This window comes from Eschrichtius robustus, chromosome 15, assembly GCF_028021215.1.
Source record: "Eschrichtius robustus isolate mEscRob2 chromosome 15, mEscRob2.pri, whole genome shotgun sequence".
NCBI classification, from domain to species: domain Eukaryota; kingdom Metazoa; phylum Chordata; class Mammalia; order Artiodactyla; family Eschrichtiidae; genus Eschrichtius; species Eschrichtius robustus.
The window spans coordinates 82,343,349-82,364,558 of NC_090838.1; the positions used below are offsets into that span (position 1 = coordinate 82,343,349).

A 21,210-nucleotide genomic window follows, 5' to 3' on the forward strand; every position below is an offset into this window, starting at 1 on the left:
GTCGTTCATATTTCTGCTCTAAAAAGTGGGTTGATATATGCTCAGTTATTGCTCTTCCAGAAGAAAATCTTCATTGAATAGGAAAACATCACTGTGTGTTCAGAAATGTAGAAATCAGAAAACAAGAAAAATTGTAGAAATTAGAACTTTATTATATTATAAACATTTCCAAAATATAAACTGATTTTGTATCAAGACTTCTTGAAACGTTTAAAAGTGTATGTAACTTAAGCTTATTATAATGTATGTCATTTTCCACTTTCCAATCTAGAAAATATACTGCAAGTTAGAGCTAACGAAGGAAAAAAATAATCAATCTAAACTGCTTCACAGAGAAAACTAATATAAAAACACCCACCCCAAACTAAAACCCAATCAAGAAATAGATTTTGTAAAGCCTATTAATCCTCCAATTTAAAATAAATGACCTCCCAAGGGAAAAATACTTCCACCATCATAGCAATTTGATGAATAAAAGCAAAGCCACCCTCATGAAGGGAAATTACATTACGTATAAGAAAAATGTAGTAACGATTTTAGAAGAGAGGAAAAGTAATTCCCATGTTGGAGAGCAAGTACACTAAATGTTTTCTGTGCACTTAGCCTTTGTACCTGTTCACATGAAAAGAGCGATATGAACTTGGACATTGTAAAACCAAGCTCCTCAACTATTTTTTCAGTTTAACCTCAGGAGAACCAATGCAAGAGCTTTAAAATCCAAGGATAGACTGGTCCCAAAGCATCTCCTCTACTGTCCTTTCTTTCCCTTGTTCCTTTTTCTCTTTTCTATGCTTACGTTCCTCTTTCTTAGAGGCTGTATCTCGGCTTTTTTTGTCCTTTCGGTTCTTAAGCTTTTCTGTACTGACTCTGACTGTTTCCACCTCTGTTTTGTTTCTTCGGATGCTCTTGTATTTGTCTAAATCTATCTCCTCATAAGCTTTCTTCCTCTTATGCTTGGGCCGCTCCTCTCCTGGTTTTTCCCGGCCTTCCTCTGGGTGTCTTTTTCTCTTCTGGTGTATCTGTTTATAACTAGCTTGATGGGCACTGGTACTGTTTTCTAAGGACAGGTGCCTGTAAACTCCAGATTCTACACTGTATGAGCTACAGCTATACTCTTGTTGACTAAAGTTCAGGGCTACTGGTTTTCCTGAGAAACAGTCCCTGGTGAATTGACAGTAGCTCAGGGAGTCTAGTCTCAGCCTGCTGTCATGAGCTGGTAGCCACTGAGGTAACCGCTTCTCCACTGCTGGTGAAATATTGCATGATCTTCGGTAGGTCTGGACGGGTTCATAAGGGAGTCTTTGATCAAACATTCTACACTTGGGTCTAGAATCAATCTCTTCTTTGTATCCACAGGTTTCCAAATAATCCTCTCTCCTCTTTCTGAAACAAGTCTTTGGCTCTAAGCCTCTGGCTTTCTGCACTTTGATATAATCTTCAAGTTCATCTTGAAAAGAGTCAGATGTCTTCTTTGAATGCTTCATTAGGTTGACAAGGGATTCTCTGTAGAGAAGATGGGAGAAAATTCTTCTTACTACATTATTTTATGCTGAATATTTCCTTTACTCTTGAAAAGAGTCTCAAAAAACAAAATAAAGAAGCCCAAACAAATTAAAACCTACTTTGGCATGAAAGTTAAACATCATGACATTAAATGCCAAAAAGGAGCATCAGAAAGGTCAAATATTGTCTAGGCCACTCACAAATAATTTTATCTTTCTCAGAAGTGGGATGAAGAGGGTAGAAAGGAGCTGACATATAGAATTCTTTTGTAGGGCTAAAAACGTAAGGAATGTAGGGATACAATGACTTACACATCCATGGTGACTGGCCTGATCTGAATGTTCAAACAATTTCTTAAGTTCAGATTAGTCAATTTTTTGTATACTGTTGTCTAAGAAAAGTAATAAACCATAGAGAAGTAATTTAATCTTTAAAATCTTCTGTTTACTCAAACAAAATAAAATGAACACATATACTCACCTGAATAGAGTATTGTAAGATTTAATAATAAAAGGATGTTTGTAAAATGGTTTGGGAATGCTGGAAACTAGAAATTCAGTTATGAGACAAAACTAATGGTAGGTATAGGGCATGAGGAAAGATGAGGGAAAAGAGTTCCGTATCTTCCGAACAGGGTCATGGATTTCATTCCGTTACTTCTGATTAGTGAAAAAAGCATTCTAGAATGCCTTCTGGTTTGTTCTCTATTAAAGCACTGGTGGGAGGGTTAAGGAAGGAAATGGAGGTGACAGCTGAGAGGGGCTAGGATTTATGTAGAGAAAAGTTTCAAAAGAAATTTAAAGCAGATAATGTTAGTCTTTGTTTGCTTGTTTAAATTTCTTTTGGGGGGTGGGGGCAGTACAACTACTATTCCTCTTTCTCTCACCCCACCTCAAATCCTGTGTTACAAATCTAGCAGAAGAGTTACTCACTGTGAGATGATAATGTGCTAGATATTTTTGTGTTATACTTTATTTTCAAAAATTAGGAGGAAGCGTAACCCATGTAGAATCAAACATTTCTTTCCATTAACAGAACAAGTCTGAGAGCAATCTAGAGTCACTAATGATCACCTAGCTTTACTGGCAATTTGAGATTAAAAAGAAAGTCTAAATGAAGCCTAATTTGGTGAGTCAGAAAATTTAGCTTTTATTCAACTCAAACAGTACAAAAATTCTGACCAGAGCAAAATAATGTAACAAATAATTGATTAAATATGGGTAAAAAGATTTGAACAGACACTTCAGAAAAGAATATATACAAATGGACAATAAACAAATGAAAGATGCTCAATGTCATTTGTCATCAAGTAAATGTCAATTAAAACCACAAAAAGGTACTACCTCACCCTCACTAGAATGACTGAAATTAAAGAGACTGAGGAGGATGTGGAACAATCGGAATTCTCATACATTGCTTGTAGGGATGTAAAATGATACAACTACTTGGAAAACAGTCTGGTAGTTTCTGAGGAAGTTAAACATACACCTAACATACGATCCAGTTATTCCACTCCTAGATATTTATCCAAAAGAAAAGGAAGTATATGTCCACATAAAGACTTATACATGAATGTTCATAGCAGTGTTATTTGTAATAGCCCTGGAAAGGAAAAAAAAAAAAACCCAAATACTGATCAACAGGTGAATGCATAAATCAAATAGTGGTATATCTATAGAATGGAATCAGTGATAAAAAGGAATAGATTATTGATACACTTGAAATAGATGAATCTCAAAATAATCATGCTGAATGAAAGAAGCCTGACAAAAGAGTACATATGACTCCATATATATAAAACTCTTGAAAATGCAAACTAAGCTGTAGTAACACAGTGGTTGCTTGGGGATGAGGCAGGAAAAAGTAGGAGGGAGCGATTATAAATGGCACTTTTGTGGGTATGGATATGTTTACTATCTTAATTGTGGTGATCATTTCATGGGTATATACACCTTTCAAGACCTATCAAATTGTATACCTGGAATACATACAGTTTACTGTATGTCAACTATACCTCAATAAAACTGTAAAAAGTCACTAATAAGATTAAAAAGATGTTGATAATTGTTAAAACTGGATGGTGGGTACATGAGCGTTCATAATACTGTTTTCTCTCCTTATATGTTTAAATATGTTTTATAATAAAATGATTTCACTTCATAGCTGCTAGGATGGCTATAATCAAAAAGACAGATGGGTGCCACTTGTTGAGACACAGATCAAGAAAAAGCCCCTGTAGCAATCATCTATCCTATAAGCTTATAGCCTCATCCACCATAGGGCAGACAGCAGAAGCAAGACAAACTACGATTCTGCAGCCTGTGGAAGGAAAACCACATTCACAGAAAGATAGACAAAATGAAAAGGCAGAGGACACTGTAGCAGATGAAGGAACAAGGTAAAACCGCAGAAAAACAACTAAATGAAGTGGAGATAGGCAACCTTCCAGAAAAAGAATTCGGAATAATGATAGTGAAGATGATCCAGGACGTCGGAAAAAAATGGAGGCAAAGATCGAGGAGATGCAAGAAATGTTTAACAAAGACCTAGAAGAACTAAAGAACAAACATCTAGAAATATTAAAGAACAAACAAACAGACATGAAGAATACAATAACTGAAATGAAAAATACACTAGAAGGAATCAATAGCAGAATAACTGAGGCAGAAGAACGGATAAGTGACCTGGAAGACAAAATGGTGGAATTCACTGCCACCAAACAGAATAAAGAAAATAGAATGTAAAGAAATGAAGACAGCCTAAGAGACCTCTGGGACAACATTAAATGCAACAACATTTGCATTATAGGGGTCCCAGAAGGAGAAGAGAGGGAGAAAGGACCCGAGAAAATATTTGGAGAGATGGTAGTCAAAAACTTCCCTAACATGGGAAAGGAAATGGCCACCCAAGTCCAGGAAGCACAGAGAGTCCCAGGCAGGATAAACCCAAGGAGAAACATGCTGAGACACACAGTAATCAAACTGACAAAAATTAAAGACAAAGAAAAATTATTGAAAGCAACAAGGGAAAAATGACAAATAACATACAAGGGAACTCCCATAAGGTTAACAGCTGATTTCTCAGCAGAAACTCTACAAGCCAGAAGGGAGTGGCATGATATACTGAAAGTGATGAAAGGGAAGAAGCTACAACCAAGATTAGTCTACCTGGCAAGGATCTCATTCAGATTTGACGGAGAAATCAAAAGCTTTACAGACAAGCAAAAGCTAAGAGAATTCAGCACCACCAAACCAGCTCTACAACAAATGCTAGAGGAACTTCTCTAAGTGGGAAACACAAGAGAAGAAAAAGACCTACAAAAACAAACCCATAACAATTAAGAAAATGGTAATAGGAACACACATATCGATAATTACCTTAAATGTGAATGGATTAAATGCTCCAACAAAAAGACACAGGCTTGCTGAATGGATACAGAAACAAGACTCATATGTATACTGTCTACAAGAGACCCACTTCAGACCTAGGGACACATACAGACTGAAAGTGAGGGGATGGAAAACGATATTCCATGCAAATGGAAATCAAAAGAAAGCTGGAGTAGCAATACTCATATCAGATAAAATAGACTTTAAAATAAAGAATGTTACAAGAGACAAGGAAGGACACTACATAATGATCAAGGCATCAATCCAAGAAGAAGATATAACATTTATAAATATATATGCACCCAACATAGGAGCACCTCAATATATAAGGCAACTGCTAACAGCTATAAAGGAGGAAATCGACAGTAAAACAATAATCGTGGGGGACTTTAACACCTCACTTACACCAATGGACAGATCATCGAAACAGAAAATTAGTAAGGAAACAGAAGCTTTAAATGACACAATAGACCTGATAGATTTAATTGATATTTATAGGACATTCCAACCAAAAACAGCAGATTACACTTTCTTCTCAAGTGCGCACGGATCATTCTCCAGGATAGATCACATCTTGGGTCACAAATCAAGCCTCAGTAAATTTAAGAAAATTGAAATCATATCAAGCATCTTTTCTGACCACAACGCTATGAGATTAGAAAGCAATTACAGGGGAAAAAAACGTAAAAAACACAAACACATGGAGGCTAAACAATACGTTACTAAATAACCAAGAGATCACTGAAGAAATCAAAGAGGAAATCAAAAACTACCTAGAGACAAATGACAATGAAAACATGACGATCCAAAACCTATGGAATGCAGCAAAAGCAGTTCTAAGAGGGAAGTTTATAGCAATACAAGCCTACCTCAAGAAACAATAAAAATCTCAAATAAACAATCTAAACTTACACCTGAAGGAACTAGAGAGCGAAGAACAAACAAAACCCGAAGTTAGCAGAAGGAAAGAAATCATAAAGATCAGAGCAGAAATGAATGAAATAGAAACAAAGAAAACAATAGCAAAGATCAATAAAACGAAAAGCTGGTTCTTTCAGAAGATAAACAAAATGGATAAACCATTAGCCAGACTCATCAAGAAAAAGAGGGAGAGGACTCAAATCAATGAAATTAGAAATGAAAAAGGAGAAGTTACAACAGACACCGCAGAAATACAAAGCATCCTAAGAGACTACTACAAACAACTCTATGCCAATAAAATGGACAATCTGGAAGAAATGGACACATTCTTAGAAAGGTATAACCTTCCAAAACTGAACCAGGAAGAAATAGAAAATATGAACAGACCCATCACAAGTAATGAAATTGAAACTGTGATTAAAAATCTTCCAACAAACAAAAGTCCAGGACCAGATGGCTTCACAGGTGAATTCTATCAAACATTTAGAGAAGAGCTACCACCCATCCTGCTCAAACTCTTCCAAAATAGAGCAGAGGAAGGAAAACTCCCAAATTCATTCTATGAGGCCACCATCACCCTGATACCAAAACCAGACAAAGATACTACAAAAAAAGAAAATTACAAACTAATATCACTGATGAATATAGGTGCAAAAATCCTCAACAAAATACTAGCAAACGGAATCCAACAACACATTAAAAGGATCATACACCATGATCAAGTGGGATTTATCCCAGGGATGCAAGGATTCTTCAATATATGCAAATCAATCAATGTGATACATCATATTAACAAACTGAAGAAGAAAAACCATATGATCATCTCAATAGATCAGAAGAAGCTTTTAACAAAATTCAACACCCATTTATGATAAAAACTCTCCAGAGAGTGGGCATAGAGGGAACCTACCTCAACATAATAAAGGCCATATATGACAAACCCACAGCAAACATCATTCTCAAGGGTGAAAAACTAAAAGCATTTCCTCTAAGATCAGGAACAAGACAAGGATGTCCACTCTCGCCACTATTATTCAACATAGCTTTGCAAGTCCTAGCCATGGCAATCAGAGAAGAAAAAGAAATAAAAGGAATACAAATTGCTAAAGAAGAAGTAAAACTGTCACTGCCTGCAGATGACATGACACTATACATAGAGCATCCTAAAGATGCCACCAAAAAACTACTAGAGCTAATCAATGAATTTGGTAAAGTTGTAGGATACAAAATTAATGCACAGAAATCTCTTGCATTCCTATACACTAACAATGAAAGATCAGAAAGAGAAATTAAGGAAACACCCCCATTTACCACTGCAACAAAAAGAATAAAATATCTAGGAATAAACCTACCTAGGGAGACAAAAGACCTGTATGCAGAAAAGTATAAGACACTGATGAAAGAAATTCAAGATGATACCAACAGATGGAGAGATATACCATGTTCTTGGATTGGAAGAATCAATATTGCCAAAATGACTATACTACCCAAAGCAATCTACAGATTCAGTGCAATCCCTATCAAATTACCAATGGCACTTTTTACAAAACTAGAACAAAAAAATCTTAAAATTTGTATGGAGACACAAAAGACCCCGAATAGCCAAAGCAGTCTTGAGGGGAAAAAACGGAGCTGGAGGAATCAAACTCACTGACTTCAGACTATACTACAAAGCTACAGTAATCAAGACAATATGGTACTGGCACAAAAACAGAAACATAGATCATGGAACAGGATAGAAAGCCCAGAGATAAACCCACGCACCTATGGTCAACTAATCTATGACGAAGGAGGCAAGGATATACAATGGGGAAAAGACAGTCTCTTCAGTAAGTGGTGCTCCGAAAACTGGATAGCTAGCTACATGTAAAAGAATGAGATTAGAACACTCCTTAACACCATACACAAAAATAAACTCAAAATGGATTAGAGACCTAAATGTAAGACCGGACAGTATAAAACTCTAATAGGAAAACATAGGAAGAACACTCTTTGACATCAATCACAGCAGGATCTTTTTTGATCCACCTCCTAGAGTAATAGAAATAAAAACAAAAATAAACAAATGGGACCTAATGAAACTTAAAAGCTTTTGCAAAGCAAACGAAACTACAAACAAGACGAAAAGACAACCCTCAGAATGGGAGGAAGTATTTGCCAACGAATCAACGGACAAAGGATTAATCTCCAAAATATATAAAGAGCTCATGCAGCTCAATATTAAAAAAAACAAACAACCCAATCAAAAAATGGGCAGAAGACCTAAATAGACATTTCTCCAAAGAAGACATACAGGTGGCCAAGAAGCACATGAAAAGCTGCTCAACATCACTAATTATTAGAGAAATGCAAATCAAAACTACAATGAGGTATCACATCACACCAGTTAGAATGGGCATCATAAGAACATCTACAAACAACAAATGCTGGAGAGGGTGTGGAGAAACAGAAACCCTCTTGCCCTGTTGGTGGGAATGTAAATTGATACAGCCACTATGGAGACCAGTATGCAGGTTCCTTAAAAAACTAAAAATAGAATTACCATATGATCCAGCAATCCCACTACTGGGCACATACCCAGAGAAAACCATAATTCAAAAAGACGCATGCACCCCAATGTTCACTGCAGCACTATTTACAATAGCCAGGTCATGGAAGCAACCTAAATGCCCATCGACAGACGAATGGATAAAGAAGATGTGGTACATATATACAATGGAGTATTACTCAGCCATAAAAAGGAGCTAAATTGGGTCATTTGCAGAGACATGGATGGATCTAGAGACTGTCATACAGAGTGAAGTAAGTCAGAAAGAGAAAAACAAATATCATATATTAACGCATATATGTGGAACATAGAAAAATGGTACAGATGAACCTGTTTGCAGGGCAGAAATACAGACGCAGATGTAGAGAACAAACATATGGACACCAAGGGGGGAAAGTGGTGGTGGGGTGTGGTGTGAGGAATTGGGAGATTGGGATTGACATATATACACTAATATGTATAAAATGGATAACTCATAAGAACCTGCTGTATAAAAAAATACAAAAAAAAAGACATAATAGTAACTGTTGACAAAAAGGAGGAAAAACTGGAAACTTCATTCATTCTTGGTGCAAATATGAAATGTGCAGCTACTTTGGAAAACAGTTTGGCAGTTCCTCAAAGTGTCAAACGTAGAGTTACCACATACCCCACCAATTTCACTCTTAGGTTTCAACGCAAGAGGACTGAAAATCTATGTCCACACAAAAACTTGTACAAAAATGTTCACGGCAGCACTATTCCTAACAGCTAAATGCAGAAATGACTCAGTGATCATCAACTGATGAATGGATAAATAAAATGTGGTAGTTCACACTATGGAATATTATTCAGCAATAAAAAGGAATGAAATACTAATAAATGGTACAACGTGGATGAACCTTGAAGACATGCAGAGTGAAAGAAGCCAATCCCAAAAGATCACAGATGGTGCAGAGATCAATGAAGAGGTGAATGGAACCTTACCCTTATCTGGTTGAGAACTTGGTGGAGAAATTTGATCATATTCACCCATTAACTGCTTCACTTTTTTAGCATGAACTTTCCCCAAATAGTGAGACTGTGCAACAACTGAGGAGCTAAAAACCATGATGCAGAGATTAAAAAATCTATTTTTGTCCAATACTCCACTCCCATTCACCTGAAACCAAGCACAAGCTTGTTATAACAATTAAATAATTCAAAGTTTAGAATTACATCAACATAGATCAATCATCTGAAAACTCATAAAATGCATCTTCAATTTCTTATTTTGCTTCCTGTAAATCTGAAAGTAAAGCTAACTTTTTGAGTATGTATTTTACCCTTGAAAAATAAATAATATTGTTTATTTTAGAGAAAGTGATCCAAAATTTACACCTCTGAATCTGAAGATAGCACTCATGAGTTTTAATATATTTAGTCTGAACTAACACTTTTAGAGTTTTGCTTGCTTTCAAGTCAAAGTATCAGCTTCAATATAAAAAATACTAACAATTTAGAAGCCCTTTATTTTCAACCTACCTCATAACGTGAAATCCACTGCGATTCAAATTATGGCACTATTCCTTATAAGCCTTTTACAAAAGGTATCTGTAAAAAGTTCACTCTTTGCTCATTCAACGTGGTATCTATAAATAAAATAAAGGGAGGTAAGACATTTAGGGTAATATTTTCAATCTTCACCTGGATATCATTTCATATACCATCTCAAATTTTAATTTCCTAAGTGCTTGCAAGGCTAAAGTACTGGCTTTTTGCTTATTAGAATGACAATTTTAGTATAAAAACATTTAGGAAGCCTCTGATATTTACTATGGTAATATATTTTTTAGTCCAGAAAATACCATTCTGAAGGAGAAGTTATTAGGGCACCAGTAGAACTCTGGACTTTATGGAAATGATCTGGGGCATCCAGCCTTAGTACTTCGTGTCTTATAGCAGACATGTTACTGACTTCTACTGACCTTTGTAATTGCTAAAATCCCAGAGGTAGCATCTCTCTCCCCACACTGGCTGTCTTCTCCCATCTGGTACTTAATGTAATTGACTAATTTCTCTAAATGCAGGACTTTACACTTCATCTTGTAATGGGTTTAGGCCACCATTCCTACCTCTGACGATCTTTAAAATTCAAATTGTTTTAATCTTGACATTTGCTACTTTTCCCACACATAGTTGTTATATGCATTCAGTCTATGTGTTCATCCATGTTACTGGTGAAAACTTTAAGTAGGAAGACAGTAAGATAATACCTATGGCATGCTACAAAGAATTCACCCTTTTCCTTCATCTAGGATTGATCTATTCCTTCCCAATAAGAAAGACATTAAGAATTTCATAGAATCTGTGTTTATTCCAAAATTAAATTCAGTATCTTTATGTGAACACTCTATGCTTCTCCACTCTGCTCCCCACCATCTTCCTTCTTATGAGTCTGATTATTCAAATCTATTTGTACTCTATAAATGTCTTATTTTTCCATTTTATTAATATTTGAAAAATACATGACATGTCTTCCTAAATTGTAACTATTCTTTCTACAGCAATCGTTCTCAATCTCAATCATTTTGACCAAAGCATTCTATACAGTCAGACAAGTGAACTCTTATTGCCTGGAGGTCTAGGGAGTATACAGCCTAGAGATCAATCACAGAAAGATCTATTTCAAGTTTCATGATTAACCTTAAAAACTCGTGAACTTCTTGAATTCTAGCCTTAAAACATCCATTTTATGTAAAAGTTTTAATTTAATCTTTAAATAAAATGTGCCATTTAAACAAGTACCTCCTGGCACACTGCTGGATACCCCAAAATCTCACGGAAAACTGAGTGTCCTCACTGAAGAATATGATCCCACAACATTCCTCTGATCTACCAGATGGTTCACAAAAGAAAATAAGGCATGGCATCACTTGTACTTTTAGTAAACCTGAAATTGCCTTTTATGGTCACTTCAAAGTATTACATTTACAAGTCACCTATTAATAATTTGTTCTGTAACACTTACCCAGCATTGCCCTTACCATGTACCAGGTACTATTTCAGCACTTAAGAATAGTAACTAATTTTATCCTCCTAAGAAGCCTATGGGCTAAGTACTATTATTATTCATAGTTAATAGATGAGGAAACTGAGGTATAGAAAAGTTAAGGAACATGTCTGTGATTGCAGTTAATAAATGACAGGAGCAGTCTGGCTCCAGAATCTGTTATTAACTGATATGCTTGGCTGCCTTTTCAACTGATGTAAAACTTCTCCACGTTCTAGAATCCACTTCTCCGCTTTTACAAAACCTGAAATATTTTCTGATCTCCAGGGCTTTACACAGCTCTCCATTAAAGAAAATGAAAAGTTAGCCACAAAATGGTGGAACGCATTCTTATTTCATACATCAGACAAAGGACTTATATCTAGAATAAATAAAGAACTCTATGACTCAATAATAAGACAAACTCAGTTAAAAATGGGCAAACGATTTGAACAGACATTTCAGAAAAAAAATATAAACAGCCAAGTAAATGCGAATTAAAACCACGAGATAATACTACACCATCATCAGAATGACTAAATTAAAAGGACTGAAAATACCAAGTGTTGGTAAGGACGCTGAACAACTGGAACTCCCATACACTACTAGTTAGAATTTAAAATGGTACAACTTTACAATCTGACAATTTCTTTAAAAGTTAAATACCTACTATATGATCCAGTCATTTCACTCATATGTATTTGCCCAAGAGAACTGAAAACATATATCCATGCAAAGACCTGTACATGAATATTCACAGCAGCTTTATTTGTAATAGCCAAAAACTGAAACAACCCTAATGTCTATCAACAAGGGAATGGGTAAACAAAATGTGGTATATCCATACAACAGAATTATTCAGCTGTAAAAATGAACGAAATAGCAAGACATACAACATGGATGAATCACAAAATCATCATGTTGAGTAAGACACAAAGGAGTACCTACTATGAGTCCACTTATAAAAAGTTCTAGAAATGCAAACTAATCTACAGTGATAGAAAGCAGATTAGTGGTTGCCAGGGACACGGGTGGAGGGAGGGATGGACTGTAAAGGGGCAGGAGGAAACTGTTGGGGTTGGTGGAAACATTTGGCATTTTGTTTATGAAGGTGGTTTCATGGGAGTATACACCTGTCAAAAACTCACTGAACTGTACACTTTAAATAAGTGCCGTTTATTGTAAGTATACCTCAGTAAGGTGTACGAGAGGAGCTTAAAGATCTGTAATGAATGTTTTGAAAAAAAAATTCTACCTTAATTTGTTAAACTGGATTTTTAAGTGTTGGCTTTGTTTCTAGAAAGATCACCCACCTAACAAAGCTCAAGTCACCTATGCAGAACTACTGGTTGTCATACTATGTTAATTATCTCACTGCTTCTACGAGCCAGACATAGGGACTCTGGAGTCAGTTCTGGGATTTATTAGTTATATGAGCTTGGTCAAGTTTCTCAACCTCTAACATAGGCTATAACATACACCTCAGAGTCGTTGTGTGTCTTAAGGAAATTAATAAATGTAAAGTGCTTAGAAGAGTGCATGGCACATACTGAGTGCTGTACAACTGAGCTGTTTTTATTGTTATTCAGAATTTCATCTACTTAACTGATAGAATGAAATGCTTTTCCAACCAATTATTCTAGTAACTACAGAAAGCAGAAAAGGTTATGGGTAAACAGGTCAGGAGTGCCTGACAGGAGTACCTATTCTTTGTATTTCAAGTTAACTCATGTTTCAGAAGGACTTTTTTTTTTTTTTTTTTTTTAATGAAAGCTGAAAGTTCAACTTGATCCTTATTATCTTTTCTGATTGCTCTGATTTTAAACCAACTCTTTGTAAAGATTTCAGTTTATGTCTGCTACATATAATGTCTAAAAGAATATGGAATGTCAAGCAGAAACACGCAGGCTATTTACAAGCTGGTATTAGGTCTCAAGCAAGAAATAGTTTGTCACTTCTGAAACTAATCTGGAGTATTTTTTCAGTTGTACCTTCTAAAATTTTTGGAAAAAATCTAGCAAAATTCTGAAAACTTGACATTCCTATTTGTACACCACAAGCCTAGTTATAGACCAACACTCACAATGCCATTTACTTCCAGGAAAGATATCATAGTGGAAAGAGAAAGAAAATGGAATCTTATTTTGGAGAAATGAAACTATGCACATTGTTATTCAATAGCTGTACAAGGCTTGGTCTTTTTTATTTCAGTATTAGTAGCTAAAGCCATTGCAAAAGCTAAAGTAATAAAAACACTGCACGTGAACTACTGAGTTAAATATGAACTCCACTCCACTTTTCCTAATTCTAGACCTGTCAGAGAGAATTTGTTACATTCCAACCACCCTTTTAGAAATAGCAAAACCTGAACTTAACTTTTGCATTGTATGAAATATGTTTTTAATATGCCTCAATAGGTTTAATAGGTTGAACGAGTAAATCAACTCAATTTGAGTGAGAAATTTACTAAGATTTTTCACACCCACAGCACATTATTTGATTTGTGTTGTGACATGGTATTAAAACATACTACAGCATAAAGGTTTTAAAAATATTTATTAAATATCCTTAATCACTGAAGAAAAAAATGTTTGAGCAAAATTAGGAATGTTAATTTGCTAAGTTTTAGGTATAATTAGCTTCCCTTTAATAAATTCTTCCTCTTTAATAAATATACCAAATTAATGGCATGGTCCTATACTTTTAAATTTAGTTCACTAAGAAGCATTAAAAGACAATTTTCCCCACTATTTGCATCTTCTTTCTCTCAGCAATGTTACGTAGCATTCACTGTACTTTGTTAAAGTTATCCAAAAGTATTTTGTTTGATGCAATAGTAAATAGTATTTTTTAAAAAAATCTCAATGTCTAATTGCTTGTTGCTAACATTTAGAAATACTATTGGATTTGTATATTGACCTTGTATTTCGTGTCCTTGATAAACTCACTTCTTATTCTAGTAGCATTTCCCAAAATTCCTTGGGGTTTTCGACATAGATGATCATAGCATCTGCAAATAAAGACAGTGTGATTTCTTCCTCTCCTATCTGTAAACCTTTTTTTTTTTTTTCTCTTAACTGACTATACTGGTTAGGGCCTCTAGTACAATACTGAAAAGAAGTGGTGAGGATGGATATCCTTCCCTTGTTCCTGGCTCTTGAGAACTGCAATCTTTTAATACCATTATAATCTTAGGAAAGACTAAGTAGAACACAGCACTAAGTTTTAGGAGACTAGGTAACTGATTCTGTTATCTTCACCAAAGTATGCTGGGACTTCCCTGGTGGTCCAGTGGCTAGGACTCCGTGCTTCCACTGCAGGGGCCACAGGTTCGATCCCTGGTTGGGGAACTAATAAGATTCTGCACGCCGAGTGGTGCGGCCAAAACAAACAAACAAACAAACAAAAAAACCCAAAGAAACCATTAACCAAAGTATGCTGTTTTATTTCTTTTTGTTTTGACCTTGAAGGTCAAATCCCATTTAAGAAGTTTTGAGAGATGCAGCGTGTACATGTTAGCATCATGAATATTCTTAACTGTGTTAGTTTTTTTTTTTTTTTAAACTTTGGGTTTATTTATTTATTTATGGCTGCGTTGGGTCTTCGTTTCTGCGCGAGGGCCCTCTCCAGTTGCGGCAAGCGGGGGCCACTCTTCATCGCGGTGCGCGGGCCTCTCATTATGGCGGCCTCTCTTGTTGCAGAGCACAGGCTCCAGACGCGCAGGCTCAGTAATTGTGGCTCACGGGCCTAGCTGCTCCGCGGCACGTGGGATCCTCCCAGACCAGGGCTCGAACCCGTGTCCCCTGCATTGGCAGGCAGACTCTCAACCAGTGCGCCACCAGGGAAGCCCTGTGTTAGTTATTAACCTTGCCTTTTCAGGAAATGAGATTAGTATGTGACCTGTGAGCTTGCCAAGCTCTAGCTATTTTACACTAATACTACAACCATAAAAGTAACTGAGGATTTACTATGGCATATTTCCAATGACAAAATACAAAGAAATTAACAAAATCATTAATTGCGAGCACTAGTTACATACTTAACATAAAATATATGTCTTAACTTAAACTAAACCTTTGAACATCAATAATTATAAGTAATCTATGGCTAGCTAGCTCAAGGTTCTTGCTTGTGAAATTAGTTTTACTTGGACCCATGGCAGACATCCTATCTCAGAATGCCATCAAATACATGCCAGTCCTTCTAAAAGATCAGTAAACGTGAATGGGTCTGTGAATGCTCTTGTCCTAACACACAGTACCTGGTCCATAGTAGGAGTTCTGTTTTCTGAATAACTGTAGGAAGGGCTGTTAGCTAGATTTTCTGTCATTTGACTCGAATCTCTGCTTACTGTCAAGAAAACAAAGGAACATTTTTGGCAATTGCTATGTAAATGGATTTATGATTCAATAAGAATTCAGAAATGTTCTTCATTCTTAAAGTGAGTCTAATTTTTTTTCCTAAAAAGCAGACAAGCAAGAACTGTTTGCTGTGGTTTTGTTTTTACTGATTTCTTAGGAATATTATTACTCAGTAGAACATTTTTAACTATCAAAAATATCTGAGAAACTTCATTGAATGAATTACAAAGTGTCCTGGAAAATCTTTCCCTTGACCATAAATGCAATGCATATTTCTTTTCATATAAGTCTGGTCATGTGGTATTTCTTTGGGTCTTTGTGATTGAGTTTAATTTCTCAATTTCCTATTTATAATCTTACACCGTCTATATATTCCCAGCCTGCTTGCTAATTTTTAATCCTTACTGACCTTTACTATCAAGCCCAATATAGAGGAGCTCCTTATAAGTGTTACAGCTATAGGTGAAAATGCATCAGCAGTTTTAAGAGTATCAGGGTCTTGAAAGTGAGAGTGGAATTTTAATAACTGGAAGCATGACAATTCTTTGATACCTTTTGGAGGAATCTCCTAATAAAGTCTTTTAAGAAAAAAAAAAGATCCTGGCCAAGTACTAAGCAAATTTCTTTTTCCTCTTCTTGTTCATGTACTATTATATTGGCAATTACATTAGGCTTTTATAAATATCTAAACTAAAAATACATTGGGTCCTACTCCTACTAGTGTTTTAAATAGCATGTCAAATATTTAGCATGTGTTAAGTAGCAGTTAACTGAAAAGTTAATTAAGGATATTTACTTAAAGCGACAAGAGGTAATTTTTAGGTAACAAGTTGTATTTTGTTTTTCAAATCCTAGTGAAGTCTCAACTGTAACTCAGCAGACTTCATTACTCTTTGAATGTCATTTGATGGCCATTAGAGGTCAAAGTTTCATGTTTTATGAATTGCTGTTCTAGTACACAGCCAAGCCATGGAAGGAATATCAGTATGGAACAGCAAAATCAGTTCACAATTTTAGAGCTGTCAAGGAGCTCAGTTTGGTTAGTGCAGACTTCCTCAACTTCGACACTACTGACGTTTTCAGTAGGATAATCCTTTGTTGTTTGTGTTGGTGGCCTGTGCATTTTAGGTTGTTTGTGGCATCTCTGGCCTATACCAACTAGATGCCAGTAGCACCTATAATCACCAAGCCCCTTCTTGTCCAGTGGCAAAAACCAAGGGAAAAAAAAAAAAAGGCTCCAAACACTGTTAAATGTCCTCTGAGGAGGGGGTGGGGCAAAAGCACCCCTGATTGAGAACCACTCAGTTGGGCTAGTCCAACTCTCCTCCCCACAGATGACAAAACTCAAGTCCAGGAAGTTTGGGACTTAGGGTCATACAGCTAGTTAAGAAATTAGCATTAGAACTTAACAGTCAAGACTCTTATTCCAGTGTTCTCATACCACCTTGAAGCAGTATAGAAAGGTAACTGCTAGCATCGTGTGAACTGATCTAAAGTGTTTAGTAATTGCACATATTCAAAGTCATTGCAAAAAACCAAGTCTGGCAGAAAGCTGTTTTTTTTTTTTTTTTTTTTACCGTAAGAAGCTGTTTCCAAATCTTCCTGTGATGTGGCCATGGGAGCTAAAATGAATTGTAGTCTTGACACCTATAAACTGCTCAGGCTTACTTGTTAGTGAAAGGCAGGAAGTCTGGTACGAAAGCAGAAAATTCAAGAGATTTTATTTTTTAATATCCTAACAATCAGACTAACCCAGGTTGATTGAAGACACTAAATCTAGTCTTCCAAAGGTTGTCTTCACTAAGGGACTTAATGGAACATCATTTGGTTGCAATGAAATTCTGATTTCCATTTTTAGTGAATGGAATTTATATAAAGTTCTTACAAAATGTTTTAAGAAATTTATAATACTTTACTGTTTGCCATTCCTCCAAGTGAAAGGTATAAAAGATTATTGAATACCACACAAAAATAGAGTATACAGTGGAAGAGGGTGAAAATAAAAATTATTTTAATGAAGTTACTATATTTACTGCTGTCCCTCAGGAAAAAGGAAATTAAATTATCCAACAATGTTCTGGCTTCCACCATCTTTCTCTCTGGAGACAAAAAGCAACATAAGGCAACACTGCAAATACTAAAAATTAATTATGAAAATGAAGATGGCGGAATGTTTTACTAGATCTTCTGCAGTGGGATCAAGCTCCGCCGTCTAAAATCCTTTCCAAAACTTCCTTAAAGCCTAAACTCAGGGTTTGGAACCAGCAGTTTGTTTGCAGGTATACAGTAATTGTAGAAACTCAAACATCTCTTAGATTGAGATGATCAAGAAATAGCTTTTTGTGTTAGGGAAAATGTGCTGGTGAAAACTCTAGGCAGATATACTCCTTCCAAACTTCTGCACAAAGACTTGACCAAACTTTAACTTGGCCTCCAGCAGCCTGTGGCTACGACCCGCGGATGAACCAGCCCCATTTTGAGCTCAGATCTGGAAAAACTTGGGGCTGTCAAAAGACATTTACTGTTTGCTCTAGCCAACACCTGATGACAGGTCCCTGGCCGCTCTTTAGTACTTACTAAAAAGGGTTTACTATTGTGAGCCCTTGCTCTGTCCCTCTGAGATGTATGTGTGTACCTCCTACAACCTAGGAGTGTCTTTGTCAAGGATCTGGAAGCCATTCCTTTGCAGTGTAATCATCAGGAAGGACAGGGCCCCTGTCTCCCAGTCCCTGTGGGAAAACAGAATCCTCACTTCCGTAACTGCCGGCAAACTGACACAGCTCGCCTACTGCAAGGACACTACCCAACCCTTTGTAATTTTGCACGTCCCTGCCTCTACTTGAGCTCCACCTTGCCCCATTTCTACATTTTCCCTTTAAAACCCCCAGACACCTCTGCGCAAATCGGAATGGAGCTCAGCTCTTTTCCTACTGTCAGTAGTTGCTGACTGAAAGCTGTTTTCGCCGCCCCATGTCCTGCTTTATTAGCTTTGACGCTGGCAGGTACATATTAAAACGCAGACCACTGTCAAGATAGGGCTGTAAATCTTAGAGGCTTGTTTTACACGGCGTTATCCTCAAAAACCCGGGCAAGCTCTACAAAGTGATCCCTCAAAAGCCTCACCCCCTTCTCTCCTCTAGGGCCCCGGCACCTTTAAGCTCGCGTGTTTACTTCCTACTCTCCCCGAACTCTGAACTCCACTTCTCCCCACGTGTGAGTGAGGGCGCTACTTTCCAGGATGTTGATTTCACCCTGCGCAGGTCTACGCCCTTCCACGTCTGGGGCCTTTTCTCTCCTCGTCTCTGTCCCCTCGATCTCCGAGTGTCCTCATCACCCCCCTTCCCTCTCCCTGACGCTTCAGATCCACGGCCTCGGCCTGGTCGCCTCGCTCCCGCTCCAACCTCAGCTTCCCCGGCAGCGGAGGTGTGCCTTCTCCCTCCACGATCCGCGTGGGGGCCCCGGCGCCCGTTTCCGGGGGTGGCGGGTGGAGAGGGGAGCGTACTCTCCGGGCCCGCCCGGCCTCTCCCGGGCCGCGGGGTCGAGGGGCTGAACGCCTGGGCCGCCCCCGCTGCCGGGGCGGGAACTCACCTTCTCTGAGGCAGGGGCGGCCGTCTACAACTACTGTCCCCCTCCCCGCCAACGCCGCCGGCCAGTGGGTAGGCCGAGGTGGAGGAGGCGGAGAGGCAGGGACAACCGCTGCCGCCACCGCTGCCTCCGCCGCCGAGCAAGCGGGGTGAGAGCAGGAGGCGGAGACCGGACTTCCTGAGGGGAAGTCGCCGCCACCACCGGCAGCTGACTGGACAGCTCCGCCGCCATAGCGGCGAGGCGCGCTACTGCGCTTGCCCAGCAGCCCCGCTCCCAAAAAGCCCCGTTTAGCCCCGCCTTCCTGTTTACCCCGCCCCCTTCGTCCGCTACTTCAGGGGCTCTGTTCTAACCTGGCTCGCGCCCGCCGTTCTTCGGCTATCCCTAGTCTCTCCGTTGGAAGGAAGGAAAAGCTCGTGGGGCCGCTCACCTTGGGAGAGTGAATCTCAAACCACTAAGAAAAAAAGTCCGGAAATCTACGGATTCTACCTCCAAAATATCTGAAAAATACATGCTTTCCTGCGTTATCTGTTTTTCTTTTCTTTTCTTTTCTTTGTTAGAACCTTTAATACACAGAGTAGACTGAGCAAAATCCTTGGTTATGATACGTTATCATCATTGCTCCGTAAGTGACGTTTTCCTCTCTCCTGGCTCCCTCAGTATATGCGTATATATATATATATATACACACACACATTCATCCTTTCGTTCCCTGTCTCCCAAAGAGATCATTACCATGGTTTGTAGTCATCATTTCCTTTCATATGTATATACGTATCTTTAAAATATACATACTTATTTATTTTGGCTGCGCCGGGTCTTGGTTGCAGCACGCGGGATCTTTTAGTAGCGGCATGCATGCGGGCTCTAGTTCCTCCAACAGAAATCGAACCCGGGTCCCCTGCGTTGGGAGCATGGAGTCTTACCCACTGGACCACCAGGGGAATCCGCATATGTATTTATCTTTATCATATATATGTGTGATGAAAAAGAAGTTTAGATTGTTTCTGAATCTCATAAGATTTATGTCTTTCTCTAGAAGTATCCTGGGACTTGTTTCACTCGACACTTTGAGGTTCATCCAAGCTGTTGCATATAGGTGTTATTTATTCGTTTCATTGCTGTACCAAATTCCACCCATTTTCCTGTTGATGGGCATGTCCCTGGGTGCACTATGCAAAAGTTTCTCTTGGGTATGCTCTCCTTTCCTGTCACACTGCTGTTGACCAATTTCAGGTTCTTATCATCTTTTGTTAGTGCCATGGCAATAGCTGCCTAACTTATCCTTCCTCTCATTTCACCCCTCCAATCTACTCTCCATACTGCCAAAGGGTTCCATCTGGAAGTCATACTGGCTCCCCGTATTCTGGTGGAGAAAGTCAAACATGACTGCTACTCCTGGGCCTCTGTCCACCTGCCTGATGTCATTATCTTCCTGCTGTTCTTACCTCCCCACCCTGCATTCACTTGATGATTCAGCAACATTAAACCTTTATTGATTCCCCTAAATACCAAGCTACTGCATAACTCAGTTGATTGTATCTGCTACTTCTTCCTGAAACACCCTCTCCCTACTTCCTAAAGAACTCTTCTTCTCCTTAGGAGTAAATACTATCATGAATTCAGTATTTCTCATTCTCATGCCTTTTTAAAAAAAAATTTATTTGTTTTTATTTATTTATTATTTTTGGCTGTGTTGGGTCTTCGTTGCTGCGCGCAGGCTTTCTCTAGTTGCGGTGAGCGGGGGCTACTCTTCGTTGCGGTGCGCAGGCTTCTCATTGCGGTGGCTTCTCTTATTGCAGAGCATGGGCTCTAGGCACGCAGGCTTCAGTAGCTGTGGCACACGGGCTCAGTAGTTGTGGCTCACGGGCGCTACAGCGCAGGCTCAGTAGTTGC

The 21,210-nt window shown here is 38.1% G+C and overlaps 1 protein-coding gene across 2 annotated transcripts; it reads right to left on the reverse strand.

The window, feature by feature from the left end:
• Positions 1 to 213: 213 nt before the first annotated feature.
• KRCC1 (lysine rich coiled-coil 1) lies at positions 214 to 19,484 on the reverse strand. 2 transcript variants are annotated; one of them, XM_068564546.1, is made up of 5 exons: positions 19,321 to 19,484; positions 15,633 to 15,721; positions 9,865 to 9,971; positions 9,328 to 9,502; positions 214 to 1,503 (listed from the first exon to the last, which is right to left on the reverse strand). In XM_068564546.1, the coding sequence occupies exon 5, from the start codon at positions 1,482 to 1,484 to the stop codon at positions 711 to 713; it is 774 nt and encodes a 257-aa protein (XP_068420647.1). In that variant the 5' UTR covers positions 1,485 to 1,503; positions 9,328 to 9,502; positions 9,865 to 9,971; positions 15,633 to 15,721; positions 19,321 to 19,484; the 3' UTR covers positions 214 to 710. The 2 variants fall into 2 exon arrangements, with proteins under 2 accessions (XP_068420647.1, XP_068420646.1); XM_068564545.1 differs by lacking the exon at positions 15,633 to 15,721.
• Positions 19,485 to 21,210: the final 1,726 nt, after the last annotated feature.